The sequence below is a fragment of the Ranitomeya imitator genome, chromosome 1 (assembly GCF_032444005.1).
Source record: "Ranitomeya imitator isolate aRanImi1 chromosome 1, aRanImi1.pri, whole genome shotgun sequence".
NCBI lineage: Eukaryota > Metazoa > Chordata > Amphibia > Anura > Dendrobatidae > Ranitomeya > Ranitomeya imitator.
In genome coordinates this window covers 337,586,597-337,610,954 of record NC_091282.1, presented here as the reverse complement: position 1 = coordinate 337,610,954, position 24,358 = coordinate 337,586,597, and the positions used below count along the sequence as shown (strand labels likewise).

The 24,358-nt window shown below is 44.7% G+C and overlaps 1 protein-coding gene across 1 annotated transcript in view; it reads right to left on the bottom strand.

The window, feature by feature from the left end:
- ALKBH2 (alkB homolog 2, alpha-ketoglutarate dependent dioxygenase) overlaps positions 1 to 24,358 on the bottom strand; it is a 58,876-nt gene that overhangs the window by 24,549 nt on the left and 9,969 nt on the right. The window contains exon 2 of the mRNA XM_069759586.1: positions 21,062 to 21,403. Within this exon, the coding sequence (XP_069615687.1) occupies positions 21,062 to 21,332 (271 nt within the window). The 5' untranslated portion in view covers positions 21,333 to 21,403. The remainder of the gene's footprint in view (positions 1 to 21,061; positions 21,404 to 24,358) is intronic.

The window sequence follows — 24,358 nt, the reverse complement described above, 5'->3', positions numbered from 1 at the left end:
GATTTCCTCAGCCGAAACATGTTAAGGCAAGGAGAGTGGTCTCTCAACGAAGACATTTTCAATCTGATCGTCTGCAGATGGGGTCAACCAGTGGTAGACCTGTTCGCCACCAGAAACAACAGAAAAGTAAAACTTTTTTGCTCGCTAAATCCCAGGGAAAATCCCTTGGCGGTGGACGCGTTTCTGATAAAATGGGATTTTCCACTGGCCTATGCTTTCCCACCACTGAACCGGATACCTCTAGTGGTGAGGAAAATCAGGGAGGATCGAGCGAAAGTCATCCTTATCGCCCCCTTTTGGCCCAGAAGAACCTGGTTTGCCTGGCTCAAGACAATGTCTGTATCGGTTCCCTGGGTACTACCAGAGATCCCGAACCTGCTTTCTCAGGGACCGATATCCCATCCACAAGTGGCAGCACTCCATTTAACGGCGTGGAGTTTGAACGGTCACTATTAGTGGGGAAAGGCTTCTCTCCAAATTTAGTCGAGACACTCCTAAAGAGTAGAAAGCAAGTAACTACAAAAATCTACTCTAGAACTTGGAGGAAGTTCTTGTCTTGTTCAAGATTTGACATCCAAGACGGGATACCAATACAACAAATCTTAGAGTTCCTACAGAACTCTCTACTAGTACCCTTAGAGTACAGGTCTCAGTACAGGTCTCAGCTCTGGGTGCCCTGTTTTCATGCAATATAGCAAACAATTATTGGATAGCGAGGTTTATGAAGGCAGTTAGTAGATCTAGACCGGTATATAAGGATAGGACAGTTCCATGGGATTTAAATTTAGTTCTGTCCTCTCTAACAAAACCCCCCTTTGAACCTCTGCAAGAGGCCTCAATCAAAATATTGACACTTAAGACCGCCTTCCTGATTGCCATAACCTCAGCTCGCAGGATAGGGGATATCCAGGCGCTTTCCAGAGCTCCTCCATACACAGAAATCTTATCAGACAGAGTAGTCCTTAGACCAGACCCGGCATATCTGCCGAAGGTAGCGTCACGTTTCCATAGATCACAGGAGATAGTTTTGCCATCCTTTATTCCTAAGCCCTCTAATCCTAAAGAGCAGGAGCTTCATACGTTAGACGTTAGGAGATCTCTCCTTCAGTATATCTCAGCTACTGATAATTGGAAGAAAGATGGAGCACTGTTTCTTTCATTCCAAGGTCCAAGGAAAGGCTTTAGAGTGTCAAAATATTCACTAGCCAAATGGATTAGGGAAACTATATCTCTAGCTTACACAGCAGGTGGGGGGCCAGCTCCGCAGAATCTAAAGGCACATTCCACCCGGGCCATGGCGTCATCCTGGGCAGAGAGATCCGGAGTGTCAGTGGAGCAAATATGTAAGGCGGCCACTTGGTCATCTCCTTCCACTTTCTTTAAACACTATCGGTTGGATTTGGGGTCCTCCTCTGATCTCTCCTTTGGGTTAAGGGTGCTACAGACTATAGTCCCTCCCTAAGGTAGCTTACATCTCTGTAAATCTCTCGTAGTGCTGTCATGGGAGTCCGAATAAAGCATTAAGCTACTTACTGGTAGCGGCATTTTTCGGAGGCCCATGACAGCACCCTTAGTTCCCTCCCTATTCACGTGGGGGTAGCACTTCCTGATATGTAAATAGTGTAGTATGTAAATCTCACATATGGTGTCTGGTTACAATATAGTAGATTATTTTTTGGTTTCCAAATGTATATAATGTATATAATGTATGTTTGTGTACCATTAACCGCGGTAGTCCTCTCAGGCTCTGAAATACAACTGATGCATGGGAGAGGTGCCGCCCTTTTGTATCTGTAGGTTTCCTGTTCCTTAAGAGAGGATCCCCTCTCTCGTAGTGCTGTCATGGGCCTCCGAAAAATGCCGCTACCAGTAAGTAGCTTAATGCTTTTTCACACATGATGTTGCTTAGCTCTATTTCTCCCATTCTGTAGATGTCATTTTGTTTTTCTTGCACATATGTAGAATCTTGCATTTCCCCGTTAAATACCATTCTATTAGTTATTGCTCATTGTTCAAGCTTATCTAGATACTTCTGAATCTTTTCTCTGTCTCTTCTAGTGTTAGCTATCCCTCCTAGCTTTGCATTGTCTGCAAATTTGATCAGTTTACCTGCAGTTCCTTTTTCTAGATCATTTATAAAAAAGTGTTGAACAACACTGGGGCCAGGACAGAGCCTTGTGGTTCCCCATTTCTGATTGGATTTGCAACCATTTATTACTAATCATGGAGTACGATCACTAAGCCAGTTATGAATCCACCTAACCGTAGCCTTGTCAATTCCATACTTGGTCATTTTTTCAATAAGAATAGTATTACTTTATCAAATGCTTAGCTGAAATCGAGATACTATATCAACCATATTTCCCTGATCCACCAAGTCAGTGATTCCATCATAGATGGAAATGATTAGTCTGGCATGACTTGTTTGCTACAAACCTATGCTGGCTCTGGTTAATTACTGTTTTCTTATCCAAGTACTTTCATACATGTTTAATAATTTGTTCAAATATATTTCCTGGTATAGAAGGCTCACTTGCCTTTAGTTTCCTGGCTCTATCATCTTTCCCTTTTTGAAGATAGGGACAACATTTGCTCTTCTCCAATCTTTTGACTTCTGTTCTTCAGGATTTTTCAAAGATTCTGGCTAGTGGTTCTACAATTTCTGGACCAGAAGGTTTGAATTAATTTAAAATAGCTAAGTGTTCCCTCACCATCTCTTTGTTTATATATAGTGTGGATTCTTTTATTCCTGCGAATATAATAATGTTTTGAGAACAGATACATCTGATATAAAGAGAGTTCATCAATATCTTCAGTCTGTCCAGGTTGCCTATATTTAAACACCTACAATAGTGTCCTTTCTGTTCTTCTCTTTGTATTCTTACCCAATCTCTACAGAGCTATCAGTCTCAGAAGCTTGGATCTCTGTGGAGATATACATTTTCCTAACATAGAATGCAACACCTCCTCCCCTCTTGTTAATCCGGTTTCTAATAAATAAGTTGGAATACAAACCTTGAAGGCTACAATCATATGCATCATCCCGCCAAGTTTCAGTGACGTCTATGACATCATGTCTCTCTTCCTGTATTATCAGCTCCAATTCTCCTTGTTTGTTTCCCAGGCTATGTGCATTTGTTTAGACACATTTTAGTTTCTCAATTTTTATTCAGAATTTGTTGTTTTCGTTCTTCCTTTACACTTCTAATAGCAGGGTTCTCAAAAGAAGTCATTAGCTGCGTATTTTTTTCTGGCAGGATATTTCCCATCCCATGTTTATCTAGTTTAAAGCTCTCTTGATGAGTGTAGTAAGGAGTCTACCAAATATGTTTTTTCCTGTTTTCGTAAGATGCAACCCATCTCTAGCAAGGAGTCCATGGTCAGGAAACCCAAAACCCTTCTTACCATTGACATAGCCAGTTGTTCACCTGTAGAATCCTGTTCAATCTCCTTGGTCCATGACCGTCCACTGGGAGGGTGGATGAGAAGACTACCTGCGCTCCCAATTCCTTGACTTTCCAGCCTAGGTCTTCAAAGTCTCTGCATATAGTTTCCAGGTTCTTTTTTGCGGTCATTTGTTTCTGCGTGTAATAGTAGGCATGAGTTTTTGGCTGTAGCATTGGAAAGTTTTGATACGCCAGTAGACACCCCTTTGGATTGGGCACCTGGGAGACAGTACACTTCTTGTGAGGTAATGTCTGGTTGGCAGAGATCGGCTTCTGTTCTTCTCAGTAGGGAATCCCCCATGACCACCACACTCATTTTCTTCTTCACCACAGCACTTCTTTTTCTCCCTTCAAGAGGTTTCTGATTTTTTACTTTGGTGGTTTTTGTGGGCAAAGCACTTTTTTGATATACATCTTCATGCTTGTCCCACGTGAGAGCCTGGTAGCAGTTCTTCAGCTCCTTATCCTTCTGCGGGTCACATGCTTCCATTTCTCTTCTGCAGATACATTCAAAGGTGCCTCTTAGAACATTCTGAATAGTTATTTCTACTCTGTCATTAGCTTCTGCTGCAACACTGAAAAGTTTTTCTCTTGCAACATTCTCGAGATTCTGCTGCTCTGTCAATGAAACCCTCACCTTTGATGAGCTTTAGTGTAGCTATTTTCTTCTGAAGACTTTGCACCTTTTCCTCTAGTAGAGTCACAATCTTGCATTTCTAGCACAAAGTTAGTCTTTTCCTCTGGCAAGTCTGTAAACATATAGCACACATTGTAGCACACCAAATGGATAATTTCCTTCTCCATGTTAAACAAAATAAATTTCTGAGGTATCGCTGTAAAAATGTATGCATCATTATGCAAATTGTTCCAAGCAGCTCGATACATCTACACCCAAAGATCCTCAGACTCGTGTCAACTCTTCACTCTTCCCAGAATGCACCAGGAATGTGCAAATTAACTCCCTCAAGCTTCAATTCCTGGTTCCATATATGCATATTGAATTTATATCTGTTACATAATGAAGCGGCAGGCTGAACGTCTGACTAATGCTCCATTTTCTTTGGGGCTGACAGAAAAAATCCAAATGCGACGCTTTGCTGCCCCATACAGAAAGAATGGAGCAGAGTCTGAACATGCACACTGCCATTCCATTCTAATAGGGACAAAAGTTCCCCATTCTGCTGATCAGACCATGTGGTCTGACCTCCCACCGATCAACACCTATCATGTGGCTATGTGATTGCACCGGATTAACCTTTTAACGTTCACCTACAAAAAAACGGTAATTAGACCTACCAGTAATTGTATTTCCAGGAATCCATCCTGACAGCACTATTGGAGGATGTCCTTCTTACCCTCCGTGGGACAGGAACAATAAGCGGTTAAAAGGACCCTCCCCTTACCACCCACCAGTGATTTTCCAAAGTACCACATCTGGATGGATGCAAAAAAGAGTTTGTTCAATTTCTACACCAATGTAACATCACATTAGTATACAATACAAATCTTGCAGTGGGAGGGAACTAGTAGTGCTGTCAGGATGGATTCCTGGAAATAGAATTACCGGTAGGTCTAATTACCGTTTCCAGTTCACCACCCGACAGCACCATTGGAGGAATACCAAAGAATGGTAATCCTTGGGTAGGACTACTGCATGCAAAACTTTTCTACCAAAAGCTAAACTGCTCTGATGAAACATCCAGCTTATAGTGTCTGGCAAAATTAGAAAGACTGGTCCAAGTCGCAGCCCTACAGATCTGTTCTGCTGAAGCTCCCCCTTTTTCTGCCCATGACGTAGCTATAACTCGGGTTGAATAGGCTCTAAGGATGTCTGGGGATCCTTCCCTTGGTCTCTATACGCTAGGTCTACAGTACTTTTAATCCACCTTGCAATGGTTGCCTTTCCTGACTTACAACCCTTATTTGGTCCCCCGTACTGTATGAACAGGTTTGTGTCCCGTCTCCAACCCTCAGTTGCTCTTAGGTATTTTAAAACTGTCTCTCTAACTTCAAGGTTATGATAGACCCCCTCTTTTGGGTTTCTACGATGTTGGCAGAACGAGGGAAGGATTACTTCCTGGTTCATGTTTGTAAACAAAACTACTTTGGGGAGGAAGGCTGGGTTAAGTCTTAGGACTATTCTGTCGTCAAAAATTTGGAGGTATGGGTCCTGTATGGATAAAGCCTGCATTTCTCCTACTCTCTTAGCTGAAGTGATGGCCACCAGAAAGCCTGTTTTAAGAGATTGGCTATATCCATGTCCTATGATAACAGGAACGGGGATTTACAGATTTACACAGGGCATTAAGGACTAAATTAAGGTCCCAGGGTGGAGATGATTTTCTCACAAGGGGTCTCATTCTCTGTGTGTGTGGCTCTAGAAAACCTTGCTATCCAAGGATGAGAGGCAAAAGAGGAGTCAAAGAAGACACTAAGGGCCGCAATCTGTACCTTTAACCCCTTTCTGACATCAGACGTACTATCCCGTCGAGGTGAGTGGGCCCCTATGACCACCGACGGGATAGTACGTCATACGCGATCGGCCGCGCTCACGGGGGGGGGGGGGGGAGCGCGGCCGATCGTGGCTGACATCTGGCAGAATGTGCCAGGAGCGGTCACGGACCGCTCCCGGCACATTAACCCCCGGCACACCGCGATTGCCGGCGGTGCAGGGAAGCATTGCACAGGGAGGGGGCTCCCTGCGGGCTTCCCTGAGCCCCCCGCAGCAACGCGATTTGATCGCGTTGCTGCAAGGGTCTCCTTACCTCCCTCCCTGCTCCAGGCTCGGATCCAAGATGGCCGCGGCATCCGGGTCCTGCAGGGAGGGAGGTGGCTTCACAGAGCCTGCTCAGAGCAGGCACTGTGAAGCCTGCAGTGCTGTAAGTCAGATCGGTGATCTGACAGAGTGCTGTGCAAACTGTCAGATCACCGATCTGTGATGTGGGGGACATCACAAATCGGTGATCTGACAGTTTTTTAGGAATTTAGTTTATATATTTAGTTATTTAGGAATATTTTTTTTTTTACACATTTGGAAAAATTTGTTTTAACTTTTTTACTTTGTCCCATGGGGGGCATGGGACAAAGTAAAAAAGTTAAAACATTTTTTTTACAAATGTGTAAAAAAAAAAAAAAATATTCCTAAATAATGAAAAAAAAAATTATTCCCATAAATGCATTTCTTTATCTAAATAAAAAAAAACCAAAACAATAAAAGTACACATATTTAGTATCGCCGCGTCCGTAACGGCCCGAACTTTAAAACTGGCCCACTAGTTAACCCCTTCAGTAAACACCGTAAGAAAAAAAAAAAAGAGGCAAAAAACAACGCTTTATTATGATACCGCCGAACAAAAAATGGAATAACACGCGATCAAAAAGACAGATATAAATAACCATGGTACCGCTGAAAGCGTCATCTTGTCCCGCAAAAACAAGCCGCCATACAGCATCATCAGCAAAAAAATAAAAAAGTTATAGTCCTGAGAATAAAGCGATGCAAAAATAATTATTTTTTCTATAAAATAGTTTTTATTGTATAAAAGCGTCAAAACATAAAAAAAAGATATAAATGAGGTATCGATATAATCGTACTGACCTGAATAATAAAACTGCTTTATCAATTTTACCAAACGCGGAACGGTATAAACGCCTCCCCCCAAAAGAAATTCATGATTAGCTGGTTTTTGGTCATTCTGCCTCACAAAAATCAGAATAAAAAGCGATCAAAAAATGTCACGTGCCCGAAAATGTTACCAATAAAAACATCAACTCGTCCCGCAAAAAACAAGACCTCACATGACTCTGTGGACCAAAATGTGGAAAAATTATAGCTCTCAAAATGTGGTAACGCAAAAAATATTTTTTGCAATAAAAAGCGTCTTTCAGTGTGTGACGGCTGCCAATCATAAAAATCCGCTAAAAAACCCGCTATAAAAGTAAATCAAACCCCCCTTCATCACCCCCTTAGTTAGGGAAAAATTAAATGTATTTATTTCCATTTTCCCATTAGGGCTAGGGTTAGGGTTACGGTTAGGGTTTAGACTACAGTTACAGTTGGGAATAGGGTTGGGATTAGGGTTAGGGGTGTGGTTAGGGTTACTGTTGGGATTAGGGGTGTGTTTGGATTAGGGTTTCAGTTATAATTGGGGGGTTTCCACTGTTTAGGCACATCAGGGGCTCTCCAAACGCGACATGGCGTCCGATCTCAATTCCAGCCAATTCTGCGTTGAAAAAGTAAAACAGTGCTTCTTCCCTTCCTAGCTCTCCCGTGCGCCCAAACAGGGGTTTACCCCAACATATGCAGTATCAGCGTACTCAGGACAAATAGGACAACAACTTTTGGGGTCGAATTTCTCCTCTTACCCCCGGGAAAATACAAAACTGGTGGCTAAAAAATAATTTTGGGGGGAAAGTTTTTTATTTTTTTATTTTCACGGCTCTGCGTCACAAACTGTAGTGAAACACTTGAGGGTTCAAAGCTCTCACAACACATCTAGATAAGTTCCTTAGGGGGTCTACTTTCCAAAATGGTGTCACTTGTGGGGGGTTTCAATGTTTAGGTACATTACCTCTGCAAACGCAGTGTGACACCTGCAGACCATTCTATCTAAGTCTGCATTCCAAATGGCGCTTCTTCCCTTCCGAGCCTCCCATGCGCCCAAACAGTGTTTCCCCCCACATATGGTGGATCATCGCACTCAGGACAAATTGGGCAACAAATTTTGGGGTTCAATTTCTCCTGTTACCCTCGGGAAAATGCAAAATGGGGGGCTAAAAAAATTATTTTTGTGGGAAAAAATGTTTGTTTTATTTTTACGGTTCTGCATTATAAACTTCTGTGAAGCACTTGGTGGGTCAAAGTGCTCACCACACCTCTAGATAAGTTCCTTAGGGGGTCTACTTTCCAAAATGGTGTCACTTGTGGGGGGTTTCAATGTTTAGGCACATCAGGGGCTCTCCAAACGCAACATGGCGTCCCATCTCGATTCCAGTCAATTTTGCATTGAAAAGTCAAATGGCGCTCCTTCGCTTCCGAGCTCTGTCATGTGCCCAAACAGTGGTTTACCCCCACATATGGGGTCCATTTTCTCCTGTTACCCTTGGTAAAATAAAACAAATTGGAGCTGAAGTAAATTTTTTGTGAAAAAAAGTTAAATGTTCATTTTTATTTAAACATTCCAAAAATTCCTGTGAAGCACCAGAAGGGTTAATAAACTTCTTGAATATGGTTTTGAGCACCGTGAGGGGTGCAGTTTTTAGAATGGTGTCACACTTGGGTATTTTCTATCATATAGACCCCTCAAAATGACTTCAAATGAGATGTGGTCCCTAAAAAAAAAATGGTGTTGTAAAAATGAGAAATTGCTGGTCAACTTTTAACCCTTATAACTCCTTAACAAAAAACATTTTGGTTCAAAAATTGTGCTGATGTAAAGTAGACATGTGGGAAATGTTACTTATTAAGTATTTTGTGTGACATATCTCTGTGATTTAATTGCATAAAAATTCAAAGTTGGAAAATTGCGAAATTTTCATGATTTTCGCCAAATTTCCATTTTTTTCACAAATAAACGCAGGTACTATCAAAGAATTTTTACCACCATCATGAAGTACAATATGTCACGAGAAAACAATGTCAGAATCACTAGGATCCGTTGAAGCATTCCAGAGTTATAACCTCATAAAGGGACAGTGGTCAGAATTGTAAAAATTGGCCCGGTCATTAACGTGCAAACCACCCTTGGGGGTAAAGGGGTTAAAGTACTAGGCCGGAGGCCTCTTTTAAAACCTAATTGTAGGAAGTCAAGTATTCTAGGGATGTTTGGACTTGAAGTATCTACTGGGGCTTCTCCTAGAAAGGAACAAAATCACTTTCAGATCTTATTATAGATTGCTGAGGTCACCGGCTTCCTGCTTGCTTGGAGCGTGGTGATCACATCCTCTGACAGGCCTCTAGATCTTATAGTCAGGCATTCAGGATCCAAGCAGATAGCTGGAGTGAGTATGGGTAGCTGTGGAACACCAAACCTTGGTACAGTAGGTCCTGTCTCTTTGGTAGAATAGGTCTCTCGGTTTTCATTCTGGATAGCAGGGTAATCCAGCTTCTTCTCGGCCAAAAAGGAACCACCACGAATACTGTTGCTCCCTCGTCCTGTATCTTCCCGAGTGTTCTCGGGATCAGTGGAAGAGGTGGGAAAGCGTACAGGAAACCTTCTCCCAAGACAGAGCGTCGACCCCTGCTGCTCCATCTAGGGGATTGAGAGAAAAATTTTTTTTCTGGTCTTTGCATTTGACCGGGTGGCAAAAAAATCCACTCGAGGCATTCCCCACTGCTGACACAGACTGTTGAACACTAACTCCCACTCTCTGGGATCTATTGGTTTTCTGCTCAAAAAATCTGCCACCTGGTTTTTGGCACCCTCCAGGTGAACCGCCGAGATGGATTCGACGGATTTTTCTGCCCACCTGAAAATCTGGTCTGCTAGGTGCTGTAGAGATGGATGTCTCGGGCCTCCCTGATGCTTTAGAAACGCCACTGCTGTCACATTGTTGGACAGTATCCTTACGTGTCTGTCTCTGACCTGTGACTGGGCCTGGTAAAGCACCTTCCAAATCGCATTAAGTTCTCTGAAATGGAACTCCCACCTTCAGGTTCTTTGGGATGTTCCACCAGGTTAGTGATTTCTTTCCTGAAGGAGAAAGAGTCATCTTTTTTTCCAAAGAACTTTGCCTTCTGTCCCAAGTTTTCAGAATCTCCTTCTGCAACCCCCGTGAGTGAAATTGACTCCACTTCACACAAGGAAACAGGCCCTCATTAAGCCTAGAATCCGCATGGCTTCTCTTATAGAGGATGGGTTACCTCTGAACCGGTGTTCGCTTTCGATTAACATCACCTTTCTTCTGGAAGAAAAGATGTTCTGGTGTGGGAATCTAGTATGACCCCCAAAAATTTTATTCTGGAATGTGGGACCAGGTTTGATTTCTCCCAATTCACAATCCACCCTAGATCTTGAAAAAACACCACAGAAAAACAGGCAAAAGGTGCTTACCTGTCTAAGCCTCAAATCAAATGCATTCTCATGGTTGGGCTCTGATGGCTTTGTAAGTTGTGGCCTCTGTTCACACGGGATGCATTACAGTTAGCGCTGGTCAGCCCGCCACATGGCGTTACTAATAGGCTAGGATCCAGTTGCTGTGCATACTCTGTGTGAACACTGCTGCAGATTATTTGCACTGGTGTGCCAAGCAGCCATTCCCTGATTGTAGGCTGGCCGTCTTATTTGGTATTATCACACCTGTGTAGTCGCCATCTTTACTTGGGCCCACTGCACCATGAGAGTGCATTTGATTTGAGGCCTAGACAGGTAAGCACCTTTTGCCTGTTTTTCTGTGGTGTTTTTTCTAGAATAGTGGAGGTTTTTTCCTCCTGTTGTAGTCCACCCTAGATCTTGTAGAATGGAGAGTGTGAAATTGCAATTGATCTTGAAGTTTCTCGGATCTCGCCATTATTCAAAAGTCGTCCAGGTATGGTACTATGGATATACCCTGATTTCTTAAGTAGCCTACCACCTCTGACATCAGTTTGGTCAATATCCTGGGGGCCAAAGTGGAAAATGATAAATTACTCCTCCGTTCATCAGAGCGAATCTCAGGAATTTCTGTCAGGAAGCGTTGACTGGGACATGATAGTATGCACTCTTTAGATTTAAGGTGCATATCACCATGTCTTTGTCTATCAGAGGTATTGTGGACCGTATAGACTCCATCTTGAATCTCCTGTATCTTATCCACCTGTTCAGGGGTTTGAGATTTATAATTGTCCGGGAGTCTCCCGATGGTTTTTTTTTTATTGAGAAGAGGTTTGACTAATGGCCCCTGCCTCTCTCTGAGATGGGTACTGGGACAACTGCCTCTATTTTTAATAACTCCTGGATGTCTGGCCACATAGGGGAGCTTAAGAGAGAATAGGAGATAGTTACTAAGAACCTTTCCGGAGGAAGGCTGGTGAACCCTAGCTTGTAGCCCTGACCAATCACTTGAAGAATCCAAGGATTTTTGGATACGGTATATTCTGCCAATCCCCTAGAAATTTTTGTAACCGACCTCCCAGGGATAGGACCATCTCCCAGTTTTCCCTTTCCCCCTGTAGTCTGTCTTCTGACTAGGTCGGGATCTACGAAAGGGCTGGTATTTTTTCGTATTTTCCTCGGGGAACCCATTCTTTTTGTCTGAGGCTTTTCTAATATGTCATCTAGAATAGGCCCAAACACTTTACCCCCTGAGAATGGGATCCCACAAAGTTTATTCTTTGATTGAATATCCCCTGTCCAAGTCTCTAGCCAGATAGCTCTTCTGGCTGCATTGGACAAAGACTCATTTCTGGCGGTGAATCGCAGACTCAGCTGAAGCATCCGCCATGAATCCTGTTGCGAGTTTTAGTAATGGTAAGGATTTAAGGATGATATCTCTGGAGGTTATTGCCTTGAGATGTTCCTCCAAATCATCCATCCATAGATGCATGGACCGGGCTACAGAGGTTGCTGCTATGTTGGCCCGTATTATCGCTGCTGAGGACTCCAAAATTCTCCTAAGCAGTCCATCTGCCTTGCAATCCATTGGTTCCTTCAGTACAGTGGAGTCCTCAAATGGAATCGCTGTCTTCTTCGCCACTTTAGCCAATGGCACATCTATCTTGGGAACTTCATCCCAAACATTTATATCCTCTGGATTAAAAGGCAAATGGAGCCTAAAGTCTCTAGGCACCACTAGCCTCTTCTCTGCTTCCTGACATTCTTGCAAGATCATGGAACGGATGTGATTATTAGCAGGAAAAACTCTAGTGACTTTAGCATGCAGACCGCCAAACATCTCATCCTGAATAGAGGTTTCCTCTAGATTGTCCTGTAACTGCATGGTGTTACGTACCGCATGCAGGAGTTCATCCGTATCTGCTGCCTAGAAGAGATTTCTTCCTCCTTCCTATTAAGTCTTGTCCTTTTTCCTGATCTGACTCTCCGTAATCATCTTCATCTGAAGATGGGCTGGATTCCCTCGGTCTTTTCCGCTATGATTGCGGTTCTGGCTGGCTGGTCTCGGTAAGATTCAGACTCGAGTTGGATGTCTGAACCTCCTGACGTATCATTGCTCTCATGTTGGTTAATAATGAAGTCTGCTCTTTGCCGACGATTTTAGATGTGCACGACCTGCAAAGCGGCTTCCGCCAGTTCTCTGGTAATTTAGCGGCACAAACGGGACATTTATTTTTCCCAGATTTTTTCTTTTCAGCTGCAGGGATGGGAGGCTCTCCCTATAACACACAGAGATCCTTACCTGGTTGATGCTGCCCTCCTCACCGCGTCCCACGCGGCGTGACTGTGCTGAAAGGGCTCTCCTGAGGCTGGCGCTGCTGCTGGGATCTGCCCGCCGGCAGTTGATAAGTGCGCCCGTTGCGGCCGGAAATGACGCGGCCGGAAATTATGCGGCCGCCATGGCTGGAAGCGGCCGCTGCACACAGCCCAGCAGCCTGGCGCCTGGACCGAGAGCCCCGGACAGGGAAGAAGCAGACCCGACCCCAAGAGCAGCGCTACACTGGGGAGACGGAGGGACCCCCATCGCAGGTATCAGCAGCAGATGTCTTGCGGTGGGGAAGGCAAAGGCTGGGCCCCCCGATCACCACCATCTGCACAGCACCGTTGGAGGACACGCTTGCCTTTCCTATCCACAGTGGGACAGGAAAAACATTGGTGGGTGGTAAGGGGAGGGTCGTTTGAACTGCTTGTTGTTCCTGTCCCACTGAGGGTAAGAAGGACGTCCTCCAATGGTGCTGTCAGGTGGTGAACTGGAAACACTTTATTTGCAAATATAGCAAGTAAATAGCATATTTTGTAGGTGACAGGTTCACTATAACAATTCAATGATATGGATAAAAGCTGTTTTTCAACTCACTAGGCCACAAGGCCAGCTCCAGGTTTTTGTGGGCCCTAGGCGGAAGAGTCTCAGTGGGCCTCTCCAACGCATACCACGATTCATGATGCATAGATAATATAAGTAGAGCACAATGCCAAAGATTTCACTTACTTCTTACATTACATGAGTGATATCTATTGTAAATTCTACAATAGCTCAGAAACCGGTGAACCACCGCAGTGCACAATGCGTGCACTGGGTGGATTCAAAAGTCTACAGTCACTCTGTGTGACCAGACTGTATAGTCCTCCATACAATATTATGGGCCCCACAGACCGCCATCCAGTGTTCTGGGCCCCACATGATGCCCTATACAGTATAATGAACCACCTATATTGCTCCATACAGTATAATGGACCCCCTATTTTGCTCCATACATAAAAAAATAATCAAATATTCACCTGTTCTTGTTCTCCACAGCTCTGGTCTCCTCAGCGTCTTGTGACTCTCTGCACTGCTCGCCAGAGGGCATGCTGTAGTGACGTCATCGCACCCTCTGCCCTGAGACGTCACAGTGTCAAGAGATGCTAAAGATACTGGAGCTACGGCGAACAGGGAGCAGTGATTGAGTTGGCCCAGTGCCAGCACTGACACCGGGCTCCCCCGACTCACGGACCCATAGCGTGCCAATGTCCCCGATGGCGAAAGGGTGTCCCTGTGCGTCCATGCCCCCAGCACTTGCCCGAGTACTGCTCATACTTAATAATTAATCTAATTGTTTTCAAATTTTTGTTTCCATTTTTTCTTCTTTTGCATATCAAACTTGCCTATCTATTATGCAAACTATGTATGTCCATTTGTTTGTTTTTTTGTTGCTTTTGTTGCCTATCCATCCTGGGATTTCCATTATTCAACAAGTTTTCCTTTTTGATGTTGCAATTTAAAATGTTAAGGAATGTATATGAATGGTAGTGCTCCTTGTTGGATATAATATCAAACTTGTTTTTAATCACACTGTGGATTTTTTCTTAGATTTTATGCCTGTTGCTAGTTACATGATCAATTGTATATGTATTGTTAAACTGTTTGACACAGGATTTGAGTGCACCCAAATCTGACAGTTTCTCCACTATTTCCTCTTTTTAAGGACTCTTACGCGAATCTATTGAATTGAATTCTTAAAGCTTTTCGTGCAAATGCAGCTGTGAATGGGTATTTAGTAACCTTTTTGTAGGTACTTTTATTCTATGGTTCAATACAATAGTAGCAATGCAAAAGAAATTTTTTTTTTTTAATCTTTGTACTTTTGCACTACAAAAACAGGATTTTTGGTTGCTTACCATAAAATCTGTTTTCTGAACCTTCATTGGGGAACACAGGAACCATGGGTGTATGCTTCTGCCATTAGGAGGCTGACACTATGCACCAGAAAAGGTTAGCTCCTCTGCAGTGTACACCCCACCAACTGGCACTAGGTTAATCAGTTAGAGAGAAAGCAGTAGTTAGCAACAAGATAGAAAAGAATAAACAGATAACTCAAAATATATAACACAGAAAAAGGAACTGATGAACATGGGAGCGTGCTGTGTCCCCCAATGAAGGCTCCGAGAAACAGATTTTACGGTAAGCAACCAAAAATCCTGTTTTCCCTATCGCTTCATTGGGGGGACAGGAAACATGGGACGTCCCAAAGCAGTCCCTGGGGAGGGAACAACAGAAAACTCACTTTGCAAAGTTGTACTGCAGATGGCCTATGGCATACCACCCAGGAGGCGCCCACTGCCCGGGTAGAGTGAGCCTTCATCCCATGGGGAGGCACTCTGCCCTTGACCCAGTGTGCCTCCAGAATTGCCATTCTGATCCAGCGAGCAATCACAACCTTGGAGGCCAGCTCTTCACGCACCTTCTGAAATGACATAATGAGAATCAGTCTTCTTAAAGGGGGCAGTCCTAGCCAGATAGACCTGGTCAGGGTGGTGCGGGTCGGGTCTAACTTGTTCAGTGAATGCTCCAGAGGATGAGTCGGAGCAGGACAAAAAGAAGGGAGTACAGTATCCTCATTTAGGTGAAAGACTGACACCACCTTGGGAAGAAAAGAGGGTAGAGGCCGCAAAACCACCTAGTCCTGATGAAGAACCGAGAAAGGAGAGTAACAGGAAAAAGCCGCCAGCTCCGAGATGTTCCTAATGGAGGTAATGACCACAAGAAACGCCACCTTCCAAGACAAAAGAGAGGGATCTCTCAGAGAGGTTCAAAGGGAGAGTTCCTCAGAGCCTCCAGGACTAAATTGAGGTCCCAGGGATCCACGGGTGTCCAGTACGGGGGAGACACATGTGCTACCCTTTGAAGGAAAGTTCTGACCTGAGAACGAGAGGATAGGTTTTTCTGAAAAAGAATAGAAAGCACTGACACCTGGCCCTTTAGAGAACTAAGAGCCAGACCAGCATCCAGTCCCGCCTGGAGAAATGCCAAAATAGGAGGGAGAGAAAAAGACATAGGCGGAATATGATTAGACTTGCACTAGCTGAAATAGGCTAGGCTTTCCAAGTCTGATAATGGACGCTTGAGAATGATGGCTTCCTAGCTTGGATCATGGTGTGAGTTACCCGGTCTGAAAACCTGGCCACTCTCTGAACCATGGTTTCAACAGCCACGCGGTTAAAATGAGCGACCGAGAATTCTGGTGGCAGATCGGTCCTTGGGACAGAAGATCCGGCCTGTCTGGGAACCTCCAGGGGGTGTCCGAGAGAAGATTGACGATCTCTGTGAACCAAGACCTTCTGGGCCAATTTGGAGCAATCCGAATGACCGGCACCCCTTCCGCCTTGATCCTTTTCAACAGCCTTGAAAGGGGGAAGGGAGGAAACAGGTAGGGAAGAACAAACTGTGACCAGACAACCTGTGACCTGGAATTCCTGCGCCTTCATGGAGGCAATTACTGAACGAAGGGGCTCCATCCCGAAATGTTGGAGGCGGACCCGTTTGTTCAGTAACTTTAGATCCAGGATGGGCCGAACCAAGCCACCTTTCTTCGGCACCACAAATAGGTTTGAATAAAAACCTGTGAAACGTTCCCGGCCTGGGATGGGAATAATTACCCCTGCGTGAGGCAATGGATGCAAAGAAACCCGGAACCAGAGAGGCATCTCTTGGAGGATGGGATTCGAAGAATCGATCTCAGGGCCGCGAAACAAAATCTACTTTGTATCTTGAGGATACAATTTCCCTGACCCATGCGTCCTCCACTGTGGCGAGCCAAACGTCTTAGAAAAGATGGAGACAACCGCCTAGCCTGGGAGATACGCTGGGATCTTGAAATGTGTCATGCCGAGGAAGATCTGCCAAGTCTGGGCCTGGCAGATCTACTCTGGGCGTTACGGGGATGCAAGGAAGAGGCGGGTTTAACCCCTATCTGACCTCGGACGGGATAGTACGTCCGAGGTCAGATCCCCTGCTTTGATGCAGGGCTCCGCGGTGAGCCCGCATCAAAGCCGGGACATGTCAGCTGTTTTGAACAGCTGACATGTGCCCGTAATAGGTGCGGGCAGAATCGCGATCTGCCCGCACCCATTAACTAGTTAAATGCCGCTGTCAATCGCAGACAGCGGCATTTAACTACCGCTTCCTGCCGGGCGGCCGGAAATAACGTCATCGCCGACCCCCGTCACATGATCGGGGGTCGGCGATGCGTCAGGATGGTGACCATAGAGGTCCTAGAGACCTCTATGGTTACTGATGACCGGTGGCTGTGAGCGCCACCCTGTGGTCGGCGCTCACAGCACACCTCCATTTCTGCTACATAGCAGCGATCAGCAGATCGCTGCTATGTAGCAGAGCCGATCGTGTTGTGCCTGCTTCTAGCCTCCCACGGAGGCTATTGAAGCATGGCAAAAGTAAAAAAAAAAGTAAAAAAAAATGTGAAAAAAAAATAAATAAATAAAAGTTTAAATCACACCCCTTTCGCCCCAATCAAAATAAATCAATAAAAAAAAAAAATCAAATCTACACATATTTGGTATCGCTGCGCTCAGAATCGCCCGATCAATTAAAAAAAAGCATTAACCTGATCACTAAACGGCGTAGCGAGAAAAAAATTCGAAACGGCAGAATTACGTTTTTTAGATCGCCGCGACATTGCATTAAAATGCAATAACGGGCGATCAAAAGAACGTATCTGCACCAAAATGCTATCATTAAAAACGCCAGCTCGGCACGCAAAAAGTAAGCCCTCAACCGACCCCAGATCACGAAAAATGGAGACGCTACGAGTATCGGAAAATGGCGCAATTTTTTTTTTTTTTTAGCAAAGTTTGGAATTTTTTTTCACCACTTAGATAAAAAATAACCTAGTCATGTTAGGTGTCTATGAACTCGTACTGACCTGGAGAATCATAGTGGCAGGTCAGTTTTAGCATTTAGTGAACCTAGCAAAAAAGCCAAACAAAAAACAAGTGTGGGATTGCACTTTTTTTGCAATTTCACCGCACTTGGAATTTTCTTCCCGTTTTCTAGTACACGACATGCTAAAACCAATGATGTTGTTCAAAAGTACAACTCGTCCCGCAAAAAATAAGCCCTCACATGGCCAAATTGACGGAAAAATAAAAAAGTTATGGCTCTGGGAAGGAGGGGAGTGAAAAACGAACACGGAAAAATGAAAAATCCCAAGGTCATGAAGGGGTTAAAGGAAGCCTTTTTCCTATCATGGCGATCTTGTGGCCTTTGCCGGCAGGAAAAATCCTCCGTCGCAGCGAAACTGTGAAAGGAGTGAAAAGGCAGAAACTGACGCTTTAGAGGAGGTCGGCAAGGTTTGGACTAAGGGAGGAGGGAATTTGTGGCCCTGGTTGCCTCCTTAATAATTTGGTCCAACTTCGAACCAAACAGACGGGAACCCTGGAAAGGCAAGCTTGTAGGGGACTTTTTTGAAGATAAGTCCACCTGCCAGGCCTTAAGCCATTTAGTCTGTCGAATGGCCACAATATTGCTGGACGCCTAAGCTGCGCATGAAGTCGCGTCCAAGTAGGCAGATAACGTATACTTCCCAGCATGTGTAATCTGCTCCGCGAGGTCGGCCAATTCATCCGGTCGAGCTCCAGTGAAAATGACTTGACAAAGTTGTTTAGCCCATGCAGCTATGGACTTTGACACCCAAGTAGAGGCAAAGACCGGACACCGTGTAGAAGCGGCCAATTCAAAGGCTGACTTTGCAAATGATTCTATGATCCGGTCATTGGCGTCCTTGAGGGATGCTCCATTTATAGGCGGGAGGACCGTGTTGGTGGACAGGCAGGAGACTGGCAGGTCCACAGTTGGAGAGGCTGTCCAGTTAGCAATGCGCTCAGGGGCGAAGGGATATAGGATGCCGAGGCCCTCCCTCTTTGGAAGCGTCTTGTAGGGTTCTCCCTTTCCCTGGCAAGAACTTCCACAAATTCTCTGTGTGGGGCAAAAGCCTTGGGAGCTGGTTTTGACAGTCTAAAGGAAGCCGTCTGTTCTGCGGGTTCCACAGAGGTGTCATTAATGCAAAAAGTCTGGTTGACCGCCACAATGAGGCTCTGAACCGTCTCTCATGTTAGAGGCTTGATCCGAATCCAGGTCCGCGTCATTCTCCGAGTACGTCCGAAACCGCCTTGCTTGACTCGGGAGAGGTGGATCGGGAAGAGGCAGACCGGGGGGAGTGATGGAGCAGGAAGAGGACCTGGAACGACGCACCTGCCTGGATCTCTTACAGCCTATGTTGGTAGGCACAGTCGATGAGTCCTACGATCCACTAGCAACAGCGGAGGGGCAACCTGTCAAGAACGGACACCACGGTGTGCGACACCTTGGTGAGGTCCGCCACGGACTGAGACAGAGATCTAGCCCACACTGGGATAGATGCCTCCCTCTTACCTGGGGCAGTAGGGGATTGCTGAAGTCCTCAGAGGGGAGAGGACTGACCTGAAAGGAGTTTGCATTTACATGAGGAGCATACTAAGTGTCTGACTAGAGCAGAGAAAGAAGAAGAAGCAAAAGGACGAGATCGTGCTCCTTTAGGATTAGGCATGATGACCCACTAACTAATGCCAGAAGGTTAGGGGACAGGAAGGGAATTCAGAGGAGAGTATCAGTCTGCAGAGCAGAGCTACTCACAGTCAGATGCAGGCGTCCTGTAGTCTGCTTCGTTCTTTACTACTGGAAGCAAAGGAGATGCTGGTCCCACAGGAAAAAAATACCCACCCGATCCACACAAAAATGGCGACCTCAAGAAGGGTGAAAAGGACCCGCAGAGAAAAAGCGCGTGCTGCAGAAGGGTGAGCAAACGCTGAAGGAAGAATCCCACTCTCTGAGGCCGGCGCTAACCACCGGGTCCGGGAGGAGGAAGATGGCGATGACTGCAGAGCTTGCCTGAACCTGGGAGGAGTGAGCAGAGCTAACCGCCGGGGGGAGGAAGAGTGGAAGCGACAGGCGGTAGAAAGGCCCGCCTGAACTGTTGAGAAGGGGGGTGGAGCCAACGCGGAATTTAGGCCTGAGAGAAGCCGGTACCTAGATTAAAGCCAGTGACCACTGGAGCAGGGGTGAGCGGCGCAGAGGCCGTAAAAGACGCAGCAAAAGGTATCCCAGCACCCAACAACAGGGAAAATGAGGGATAACAGCCACCTATAATCCCAAAGGGACCACAATTCAAAAAGCCCTAACAATTACCCAGCACCCCTTAAAAATACAGTGAGAAAATACAAGTTTTCCATCTGTCTTCATCCCTTGATCTGTGTCTTCTACTTTTCTTGAATCTTCCTGTGGAAGTTCTCCTCGTCTCCTCTGGAAGAAACCTGGGAAAGAGAGGGAAAAAGTGGAGATGTACCTCTCCATCCCAGAATGTCAGACGTCCGAAATTCCTGTATTGCGGGACGTCCTCGCCTCCTAAAATCGACAGGCTGTGGTGGGAGAGTGGGTGGGCGATGGCGCAAGGACATAATCCCCTAAATTCTCTTCTGTGTTAGGGGTTGGGGTCCTTCCGACTAGACATATGATACGGGATGGCAGTTGACGCCATACTCAGTCTCTACATCGGAGTACAGTTGTGACTGTTCACACTATATCCCTCCAGAGGTTAAGGAAAAGATCCATCTGAGAAAGAAGAGATGTTAGTAGAAAATGCCGAAAACCGAGGTAGATATGGGTCTAGTGAAAGACCCGTGTCCACCTCCTACTGACACTAAGCTAAAACTGATTAACCTAGTGTCAGTCAGTGGGGTGTACACTGCAGAGGAGGAGCTAACTTTTTTTTTGTGCATAGTGTCAGCCTCCTAGTGGCAACAGCATACACCCATGGTTCTTGTGTCCCCCAATGAATTGATAGAGAATTTTTTTTTTAATGTTATATTGCTGTATTCTTATAGCCATAACTTTTTAAACTTTCCATCTTTGGAGCTGTATAGGGGGGTTTTTGGGAGGAATTGGTTGAAGTTTGTATTGGTACTGTCTTGGGCTACATATTTTTTTCATTGTTAATATTTTTAGCGTGTAAGGGGTGCCAAAATGCAAATCTTTTATTTTTTTCTGTTTAATGTGCACTAAAAATAACAAGTTACCGGTATTCTATAATTTGTACCATTTGGGTCCCTGGCTACCATAGGAAAGCATTGATCCCTGCGATCAGGCTCCTATGGAGTTTTACAGAGGGTAATGTCAAACAAGAAAGCCTCACCAGTTAGCTGCAGAGTGATCACCTGTAAAATAGACAATGTCCTTCTCCAGCTGCCGAAACAGCTCATTAGCTTCCGTCTTGTTAAACAGAGAGGTATAATCACAACTCAGATTTTCTGCACTGATTCTCTTCCATGTATATGTTTGATCCAGGAATGAATCCATCTTTTCAATCCTACACCTCTTTCCGCGTAAGTTTTCTGTATGACTGTTAGTGTCTGAACATCCAGCATCTTCATCTACAAGAGTCCTTTTGCTTCTAGTTTGGGCTTTCTTAGTCACAAACTTATCCATTATTTTAACATACTACAGAAGAAAAAGTGTAATTGTGATTACATAAGAGTGTTAGTTCCCTGGAGTGCCACCTGGAAAAGAACATAAGAATATAAATTGTCAAATGTAAAACTATACCAATAAGAACAGTAACTTTTAGGCTAAGTGCACACGTTCAGGAATTCATGCAGAAAATTCCTGTGAAAAACCGGACATTTTCTGCATGAAATCCGGAAGAAATCCGCATGCGTTTTTTGCCGCGGTTTTGCCGCGTTTTTGACGCGTTTTTTCCGCGGTTTTTTCCGGACACTTCCCAATGCATTTTGTAGTGGGAAATCCGCATAAAAACCGCAAAAAGAATGAGCATGTCCGGATTTTGTGCCTGATGCGTTTTTTATGCGGAAAAAAACGCATCATGTGCACAAAACATGCGGAATTCATTCTAAATGATGGGATGCTTCTTGTATGCGGTTTTTTTGCGGTTTTATAGCATTTTTATAGGGAAAAACCGCGAAAAAACCGGAACGTGTGAACACAGCCTTATTATATATGTGATAGGTACTAACTAGTCCTGATAAATGAGTGGCGAGGGCTTAGGACCCCGACTACCAACCATTCAGTAGACAAGAGTTAAGCTCCTGCATGAACCCTCACAGAGCGGTGACAGGCTCAAGCACTTAATATTGAGCCTGTACAAAATTCTACACTTTGCACATGCTCATACAGGGGTCTGAGCTCTTTTGCTTGTTGAATTGGTTGGGGTCCACATCCATAAATCTGCAGGGAGTTTCAGTACCCACAACAAAGTTGCAATCAGGATTGTTAAACCCCATTACAAATTAGCATAGCCAGACTCCAGCCTTTGGCAGCATTCGTGAGGAATGTTAGCCTATTCTTTATGGGAAAAGGCCTCCAAATTCACTAATATTTGTGGATTGTTAAGAGAGTAGTCCAAAAGGTAACTAAAAACTCTTTATTTTTTTTTCCATATTTCAGGGTACATGTCCATGATTAGGAAGAGCAGCTCACCTGTGCTGCGTCCAACATGCTGCACTCTACTGAGAAAATATTCAGAAAAATTCCCACGCTAGAGTTCATGAGTTTATGCCACCAGGGGGCGTAGCTTCTATGACGGCAATGCAAGTCAACAAAGCTGCATTCCATTTATTCCCCAGTTTTTACAGCCAAGGGCGGCTGTATTAGCAGGCTCCTGGTTGTAAATTTTTTTAACCCCTTCAGATGGATTTACATCGTGGGACATGACTGAACGGCGGACAGGTATGGGATATTGTTGCTTTTTTATTTTCCTTTTTTTTTTCAGAAGATCAAGGGTCGTCAGTTGGATTCAGCGTACAATGAAGATATTAACCCCTTTCTGACATCTGACGTACTATCCCGTTGAGGTGGGGTGGGCCCGTATGACCACCGACGGGATAGTACGTCATAGCGATCGGCCGCGCTCCCGGGGGGAGCGCGGCTGAGTGTCAGCTGCCTATCGTAGCTGACATCCGGCGCTAAGTGCCAGGATCAAACATGATCGCGGTGTGCCGGCGGTACAGGGAAGCATTGCGCAGGGAGGGGGCTCCCTGTGTGCTTCCCGGAGCCCCCCGAAGGTCTCTTACCTCCTTCCTCGCTGCAGGCCCCGGATTCCCCCCCCCAAAAAAAATATATTGTTCCTATAAATACATTTCTTTATCTAAATAAAAAAACAAAAACGTACACATATTTAGTATCGCCACGTCCGTAATGACCCCACCTATAAAACTGTCCCGCTAGTTAACCCCTTCAGTGAACGCGGTAAAAAAAAAAAAAAAAAAAACGAGGCAAAAAAACAACGCTTTATTATCATACCGCCAAACAAAAAGTGGAGTAACACGCGATCAAAAAGACGGATATAAATAACCATGGTACCACTGAAAACGTCATCTCGTCCTGCAAAAAACAAGCCGCCAAACAACATCATCAGCGAAAAAATAAAAAAGTTATAGTCCTCAGAATAAAGCGATGCAAAAATAATTATTTTTTATATAAAATAGTTTTTATCGTATAAAAGCGCCAAAACATAAAAAACATGATATAAATTAGGTTTCGCTGTAATCGTACTGACCCGAAGAATAAAACTGCTTTATCCATTGTACCAAACGCGGAACAGTATAAACGCCTCCCCCAAAAGAAATTCATGAATAGCTGGTTTTTGGTCATTCTGCCTCACAAAAATCGGAATAAAAAGTGATCAAAAATTGTCACGTGCCCGAAAATGTTACCAATAAAAACGTCAACTCGTCCCGCAAAAAACAAGACCTCAGATGACTCTGAAGACCAAAATATGGAAAAATTATAGCTCTCAAAATGTGGTAACGCAAAAAATATTTTTTGCAATAAAAAGCGTCTTTCAGTGTGTGACGGCTGCCAATCATAAAAATCCGCTAAAAAACCCGCTATAAAAGTAAATCAAACCCCCCTTCATCACCCCCTTAGGGAAAAATTAAAATATTTTTATTTTTTTCCATTTTCCCATTAGGGTTAGGGCTAGGGTTAAGGCTACAGTTAGGGTTTGGATTACATTTACGGTTGGGAATAGGGTTGGGATTAGAGTTAGGGGTGTGTTTAGGGTTACCGTTGAGATTAGGGTTAGGGGTGTGTTTGGATTAGGGTTTCAGTTATAATTGTGGGGTTTCCACTGTTTAGGCACATCAGGGGCTCTCCAAATGCGACATGGCGTCCGATCTCAATTCCAGCTAATTCTGCATTGAAAAAGTAAAACAGTGCTCCTTCCCTTCCGAGCTCTCCCGTGTGCCCAAACAGGGGTTTACCCCAACATATGGGGTATCAGCGTACTCAGGACAAATTGTACAACAACTTTTGGGGTCCAATTTCTCCTGTTACCCTTGGGGAAATACAAAACTGGGGGCTAAAAAATAATTTTTGTGGAAAAAAAAAAGGATTTTTTCTTTTCACGGCTCTGCGTTATAAACTGTAGTAAAACACTTGGGGGTTCAAAGTTCTCACAACACATCTAGATAAGTTCCTTGGGGGGGTCTAGTTTC